Source organism: Myotis davidii, unplaced genomic scaffold, assembly GCF_000327345.1.
Source record: "Myotis davidii unplaced genomic scaffold, ASM32734v1 scaffold208, whole genome shotgun sequence".
NCBI classification, from domain to species: domain Eukaryota; kingdom Metazoa; phylum Chordata; class Mammalia; order Chiroptera; family Vespertilionidae; genus Myotis; species Myotis davidii.
In genome coordinates, this window is record NW_006299706.1 from 2,381,253 (window position 1) to 2,388,471 (window position 7,219).

Sequence of the window (7,219 nt, forward strand, 5' to 3'; positions counted from 1 at the left end):
GGGTCGGGGTTGGGGTTGGGGCCTCACAGGCGGCGCGGTCTCCGTTGGTCCGGGGGTTGATCTCCGCCTTGTTTTGCCGCCCCCGCGTGCCGGTCACCTGCTCCAGGTGGTAAATGTGCTCCAAGCAGAGGCGTGGGTTGAAAGCGAAGTAGATCTTGCCCACGGGAATGGTGAGCCCCGCCGCCACCCAGGACCCCAGTTGCTGCAGGTTCTGGTTGTCCAGCACGTACAGAGTGTAGTTCCTGGGGGCCGGAGGGGACCTTGTTCCAAACGGGAGGTGGGGGCGGGGGTGGGAGGAGGTGCCCTAAGGGCTCCTCTTGGGAGTGTAGGGATGGTGGGATAGAGGGAGCTGGTCAGAGGCTTGCTTCTGACCCCTTACCCATCCACCATGGCATCTCCCCGGATTAGTTTGAGGTTCTTGAAAAAGCCCAGGGACACGAGGGCAAAGGAGTGCTTGATTTTGAGGAAGCCAGTGATGGTCTCCACCAGCCCCAGGCTGTGCTGCAGCTCCTGCTCCAGGTTGTCTGGGGAGAGGGAGGACAGGGCTGGAGCAGGGGCAGGGACAGTGGTGGGTCCCACAGGGCAGGGGGCTCAGTGGGATGCAGTTTTGGGGGGTCCTCAGCTGGGGACCCAGGGTAATGGGAAGTGGTGCTTTAGCTGGGCCTCTGTAAGGGGCGTGGCAGGGAGGAAGGGCAGGGCCGGGAGAGAGGTATGGCCCCGAGGGAGGTACTGACAGCCCTGGCGAAGATTGAGGATGAGACTCCCCTCCACGTGGGTGCAGCCCACCAGGTCTTGTGCCACCTGGACGGAGTCGATCGTCTTGGTGCCCACCTTGCACTCCTTGGGGCACAGCCCCTCACACTTGTGGCAGAAGATGCTGGCAGGGGCAAGCAGAGGGTGTGGCATGAGCCCTGGACCAGGGTGGACCTTCTTGGTACTCCCAGGGTGACCCCCGCCCGCCCTCCGCTCACCTGCTGCCATTACGGGTGAAGCCTGGAGGGCACTGGGCCAGGCAACTGCCCTGGTGGATACCAAAGGTGGAGGGGAGGCTGGGCACAGAGCGCAGGCTGGCACAGAGCTCGGCTGTGACACAGCGCCACGACTCATGCTGGTAGGTGCCTGGAGGGCAGGCCTGGTGGCAGGTGCCCTGGAAGTAGAAGTGGCGGCAGGCAACGCAGGCACTGGGGTCATCCGGCTGGCTGCAGCCCCCCAAGCATTCGATGTGGCAGCACTCACCCCCAGCTGTGCAGGCCAGCCCGTGGGGACAGGGGCACACTGTGGGCAGAGTGCGGTGTGAGACTGCGTCCAGCCTCCTCGGCCCTGGCCCCAACCCCTCCCTCTGGGTAACCCTCTTAGTCTGAACCCAGACCACTCCCATTCAGATAACACTGGCTGCTGACTTCCTCAGGCAGGGGCTGCTGAGGACAAGGACCGTGGCTCCCCCCTGTGGCTTCCCACCTCCCACAGTGCCTAGTCAGGGGTGTCAGAACTCAGCACAGAGCAGTGACCTTGTCCATCAGGGCTGCTGCTCCCCCGCCTGCTGTCCTGTCTAGGCCTGGTGCCCAGATCATCGCTGGGCATGGCGCCAGGGGGAAACAGCCAGCTTCTCCTGGGTAGCTTGGCCCAGGGCAAGGTGGGCCTGGGAGTGTGTGGAAGAAGGGGCCACCACTGGTCATTTCCCCCAGGCCCCTGTCCAGACCTCCTCCCTCCTCAGCTCTCTGCCCTGGGGGGGAGGCAGCCCCAGGCAAAAGTGGGTGGTTTGGGGGCCGGGGAAGCGAAGGCCTGGGAATCTGCACAGGGGCAGCTGTGTGTCTGCGGGAGCGTGCATGTGGCGGGGGGTCAGCCAGGGCGTGTTGACACTGTACACGCGAGAGGCCATGAGAGAGGACGCGCAGCAGCTGTGTTTACAGCCAACAGGGAGGCTGCAGGGAGGTGGGGCTGGGAGGATACAGTCGGGATCTGGTTACTCCTCTGCCCTCGGCCTGGGAATCTGCACAGGGGCAGCTGCGTGTCTGCGGGAGCGTGCATGTGGCGGGGGGTCAGCCAGGGCGTGTTGACACTGTACACGCGAGAGGCCATGAGAGAGGACGCGCAGCAGCTGTGTTTACAGCCAACAGGGAGGCTGCAGGGAGGTGGGGCTGGGAGGATACAGTCGGGATCTGGTTACTCCTCTGCCCTGAGGCTGAGGGTGAGGGAAGCTGATCTCCAGAAACTGTTGGAAAGAGCCCCAGTTTGGGGGACCCCCACTCTGCTCCCAGACTCTGAAAGGTCTGCCTCCCCTCCCCTAGAACTTTCAACTCCTCCTCCCCCCACCATCCCCTCCGTATCCTACTCCCCACTTTCTCCCCTCCCTTCCTTTTGTTTCCTCTCCGTGCACTTTACTTCCTAAAGAAGTTCCCACCTCACTTATTTGTCCTCCTCTGTCCTGTCCTTCATCTGCCGCCCCCTCCTTTCTCTACCCAGCTCCCAACCTCCCCCGTACAACACTGCCAGCTCACCCTGGGCACCTGTGCTGTGGTCCCTTTTCTCAGGACCGGAGCTGCTACCACAGCCTAGGTGGTTTATAGAATAGCTCGTTCCTCGTAGCAACTCGACCATCTTTTTACAGATAAGGAAAGCGAGGCACAGATAGGCTAAAAGAACACAGCCGGTAAGTAGTGGAGCTGAGATCTGCACCGGGGCCATCTGGCTTTGTACTTAACCACTGCCCTAAACTGCTTCTTGTGCTGCTGTCTTGTAGCCATCCATGCCTACCCTTCCCCCCATGCCCACCTTGTACCTGCCCTTGACTTTCTCCATTACTATCTGATGTCATCTAGTGCCCACATCTTGACTACCTTATGCTACAACATAGTTCCTGCCTCATAGGATGACTGAGGACTAAAACGAACAGTGCGTTTAGTCTACTGACCCACACCACCCTGTGGCCACCCTCCGACCCTGCCTTCCCCGCGCCCCCGAGTTGCGTTCTGTGCTAGTGCCCACCTCGCTGGCAGTGGCTGGAGGTCCAGCACCTGTAGTCGGTGTGCCCACTGAAGGTGGTCCTGGCACAGGGCTCGCCAGTGGCGCCCAGCACCCCGGGACACACATCGGCACACTCCTCGCCCAGCTTGTTGCCCACGATGTGGTTGGCGCCGGGGGAAGGCTGCAGCAGGCCCCAGTCAATGGTGGAGAGGTGGCAGAGCTCCTGGTTTTTTTCCACGCGCACGGCTCCACGAAGCACAGTCCCCAGGGCGGGCAGCCCCACGTCCCGCAGGTGTGGCATCTCAAAGATGACTAGCGCGTAGCCCAGGAAGAGGCGGGCGCCGCGGATGACCGCTAGGTTGGGGAAGAGGTCACGCAGGCTCTCCAGGCCGTAGACACGGAAGAGCAGCAAGTACTCGGTGACTTGAGTGAGGCGCGGGAAGCTGAGGCCACGGAAGTCCTCGCCGGTGGCCGTGAACATGAGCAGGATCTGCAGGTGGCCTTCCACCACACTGCAGTTCTCCAGCCGCCGCAGCTCTGCCACCTCTGAGCGGATGTCCAGGCTGGGGCACACTGTGGGCACGCGTGGCAGGCCGTGGTCAGGACAGCCGGGGCCAAGCACTTCGCCCCACCCCGCAGCTCTGGGAGCAGAACAGGGAGGTTCTGCTGTGGGTGTGGGGTGCCCTCCCCTCAGGGCCTCGGAGGCCTCATGGGCAGCTTGAGGGGGCTCTACCAGATGAGCAGATGAGCCCCCCTCACCCACTCTCCCTTCCCCATGGACTGCCGCTTTATTCTTGCAGCAGACTCCAGATCTAAAGCCATGCTGACTCCTTTCCTTTTCTCACACCCACCGCGTGGGCTCTGTCTTTAACACACATCCAGAATCCAACAGCTGGTTGACAGCTTTACGGCTTTCACCATCACCTTCTCCTGGATTTAGCCTCCCAGATAGTCACTCCACTTCCACCCTGTCCCCTCTTCGGTCTATTCTCCACTTTATGGCAGAACGATCTTCTCAGAACAGAAGTTGGGTCACATCCCTTCACTGCTCAAAACATCCCAGTGGCCCCCACATCACTGTGAAAAGCCGAGGTCCTTACCACAAGTCCTCTAGCCTCACTGCCATCCATCATCCCCTTTCTCTCTCTCCTGCAGCCACACCGACCCCTGCCCCCCTCCACCCCAGTGACACTGGTGACACGCCAGCCAGACTTGTCCTGAGGCCTTTGCAAGTTCTGTTCCCTTGGGCTAGAAACTCTTCTCTCTAAACAGCTCCCTCAGCCCCTTTAAGTCTTTGCTCAAATGTCACCTCTGACCATCCTGTTAAAACTGTGACACGCCCTACCCCTTCCCACTTTATTTTTTCCATGATTCTTAACACTGGCTAATATATAATTCATTTATTTTGTTTACTGTAAGCTCCAGAAAGCAGGGATCTCTGTATAATCTCTGCTGTGTCCTAGTACAGTGCTTGGCACTTAACAAATATTTGCTGAATGAATGAATGAATTCTGTGACTGGGAATCGGTAGTCTGAGTCTCATACACTCTACTTCTCCCCCAGACCTAAAGGAGCTAGATGCCTGCTCCCTGCATTTGTTTACTTTCAAAGGGACATTCCATGGCTCCCCATTGCCAAAAGTTCAAGTTTAAATTCCTCAGCCTGACATTTGGGTGTTGAGAAACTGGTCCCACTAATCTCTAAAGCCTCAGAAGGGTTCCTCACCCCGTAGTACCTTCAGCTCTTGTCCTGCAGGTCTCAGGTCGGGTCCCCTGCCCCTTCCCTGACCCTCTGACCCTGAGTTAATCACTTTCCCTTCGGGCTCAGCAGCACTTAGCCGGGCACCCACACTAGACTACCTGGGGCATTGCCTCCACATTGCTCTCTATATCTCTGCCACCCCCTCCAAGGACATCTTTTGAGGGCAGGGCCCTGGTTAGTTGTCTCTGCATCCCCCATGGTACCCAATTCAGGGCTGGAACCACTGGGCACTCTGGAACTGTCAGTTGAATTGATGGACATCTGGATCCCAAGTCCACTCCGTGAGGATCCGATATGTCTGGCTTCTCCGGAGTCCCAGTCCCACTTCCTTTCTCTCCCCAAGACACTGGCGACCGTTCCCCTCAGTGGGCTACCTGGTCCCTGCACTCACTTGCTCCCAAGGGTACTCTTCGTGCTCCCAACTTGGAACCATTCAAGTCTGAATTCTTCCACTTGCCATTCAAGTCCTGCTAACCTCTCCAGCCTCTACTCCCTCCCTTTCTACCTAGCCCTCAGCAACACCACAGGGGTCACCCATAACAGGCCCATCCCTCATGGCTAAAAGTGGGGTGGACAGGAAAGGCTAGCTCCCTGGAGCTTACTCCACACCTTCTCTAGTGGTCACTAATGGTCCCTGTGCTTAGCTCTGCCCAGCAACTCTATGAGTGTGTGTGCGAGCACATGCAGGTACACGCACATACACAAGGGAGAGGGAGAATGAGAAAACACTTCTAGCCCCTCCACACAATGGCCAATCAGGCTCTTCGAGGCAGATGGGGTTTCTCTCTGTGCCCAGTGCCACTTCCCATCATCCCCTCGGCCTCTCTAGGGCTCCCCTGATGGGAGTCATTTGGAAAAACAAATCTCCGACCTTCACAGTTTAACCCTCGCCTGCTTCCCCTTAGGGCATGGCCCTGTGCAGAGCTGCACTGGGAATAGGACATCTGGGTCCCTGATCAAACACCCACCCCTCCATCCCCCACCCCAGGGACGTGCTCCTGTCCTGACAACCATGATTCTGGCTGGCATTTTCTGTGCCCAGCCCTGGCACAGCAGCGGAGGAGGGGAAGCGGTGCCAGGGAGGGACTAGGCCTTGAAGAGAGTGCCTCTATGACTCTTCAGGGACCCCCTATCCCAACCCACTTGCACCATTTCTGTCGGTGTAGGATGGGAAGACTCCGCCCCCCCCCCCAAGCCCCCTGTCTTAGGGCCTCAGGCAGGCACTGGATTTGCTGCTGGACTCCTGAGCCCCCTGAGGCTGGGAGGGAAGGGTGGGTTGCCGAAGGGACATCTCTTAATCCTTCCCCTTTTGAATCTTCTATCCTCGTCTTTTTTCCTCTCCTGGCCAATTCCCCAGTACCCCCACGAGGGGCCGTTTAGTCTACAGGATCCGACCCACCCCCGAACCCTACACATGGGGATTGTCTGGCCTGGGGCACCAATAGAAAGGAGCCCACCCCCTCTAGCGAACCGGCCCTAAGTGGGGGATATGGGACACAGCCCTGGAGGCAGGAGCGCAGGACCCCAGTCTAGCCTTCTCTCTCCGTTTCCTGAGCCTGGGTCTCCTGTCTGCACACGGGGTTCAGTCATTTAATTGCGCCTAGTTCTCAGCTGCCATTCCATTCCTGCCCACGGCCCACTCTGGGGCCCTGGGAATGGCCTCCAAGCCCTCCTCCCGCCTTTTGGTTCTCATTCAGGCTCTGCTGGGATCATGATCTCACAAGTTGAAGGGAGGGCATCTGTTCATCTCTGTGCTCCAAGGTCCTTCCCACCTCCCAGGGAACTGAGAGGCAAACACCCTCATGTAGGGAACTAACTGCTCTTCCTATGGGAAGTTCTCCTGAGAGCTAACCCCCGTCTTCACAGGGCAGTAGCTAAATAGACACATGCCAGCTGGAAGCTCAGTGGTTTGGCCTCCCAGCAGGCTGGGGGGGAGATGGGGCTCTAGGAGACAGTACGGGGACTCACCCTCTAGTGTGTCCAGGCCAGATCCCAAGGACAGGAGGATCACAAGCAGACATGCCGCCCGCGGCCACAGTCTGGGCACTGCCATTGCCCCAGTCCTGACTCTCCAGATGGCTCTGGGCAGAAGGGTCTGACAGGCCCTAAGGGACACAGAAACACAAGCTTCGGAGGCGAAGGGAAGGGTAGGGACCCAGCCACAAGGAATCCTCCACAGATACGGCAGGAGACAGAACAAAGGAATGACAGCCACAGAGACAGACAGCGACAGGCAGCTAGAAACGGAGACCCGGCGTGAAGCCAGAGGCAGAGAGGAGAGGACGGAGACGCAGGCAGCAGGGGAAGAGGCTCAGAGAGGCCCCATGGGGAGGTGGTCGCACAGGGTGCAGAGCAAAGGGGTCTAAGAGGCCGACCAGCGCCAAGGGCCAGAGGAGCCCGAGGAGCTTGCAGCGCACGGAGAGCAGCGGGGGTCCGGGAGCGCACGGAGAGTCTTCCCGGGGCTCCAGGGGTGCGCTCTGCTCCCAAGTGCCCG

General features: G+C 59.3%; 1 protein-coding gene across 1 annotated transcript in view; it reads right to left on the bottom strand.

Annotated features, from left to right (window-relative positions):
• The window catches only part of INSRR (insulin receptor-related receptor), a 15,963-nt gene extending 8,750 nt beyond the window's left edge, over positions 1–7,213 (bottom strand). The window contains exons 1-6 of the mRNA XM_006775780.1: positions 6,694–7,213; positions 2,986–3,537; positions 972–1,275; positions 735–877; positions 380–524; positions 17–242 (exon numbers count right to left, since the gene is read on the bottom strand). Coding sequence (XP_006775843.1) covers positions 17–242; positions 380–524; positions 735–877; positions 972–1,275; positions 2,986–3,537; positions 6,694–6,778 — 1,455 coding nt within the window. The 5' untranslated portion in view covers positions 6,779–7,213. The remainder of the gene's footprint in view (positions 1–16; positions 243–379; positions 525–734; positions 878–971; positions 1,276–2,985; positions 3,538–6,693) is intronic.
• Positions 7,214–7,219: the final 6 nt, after the last annotated feature.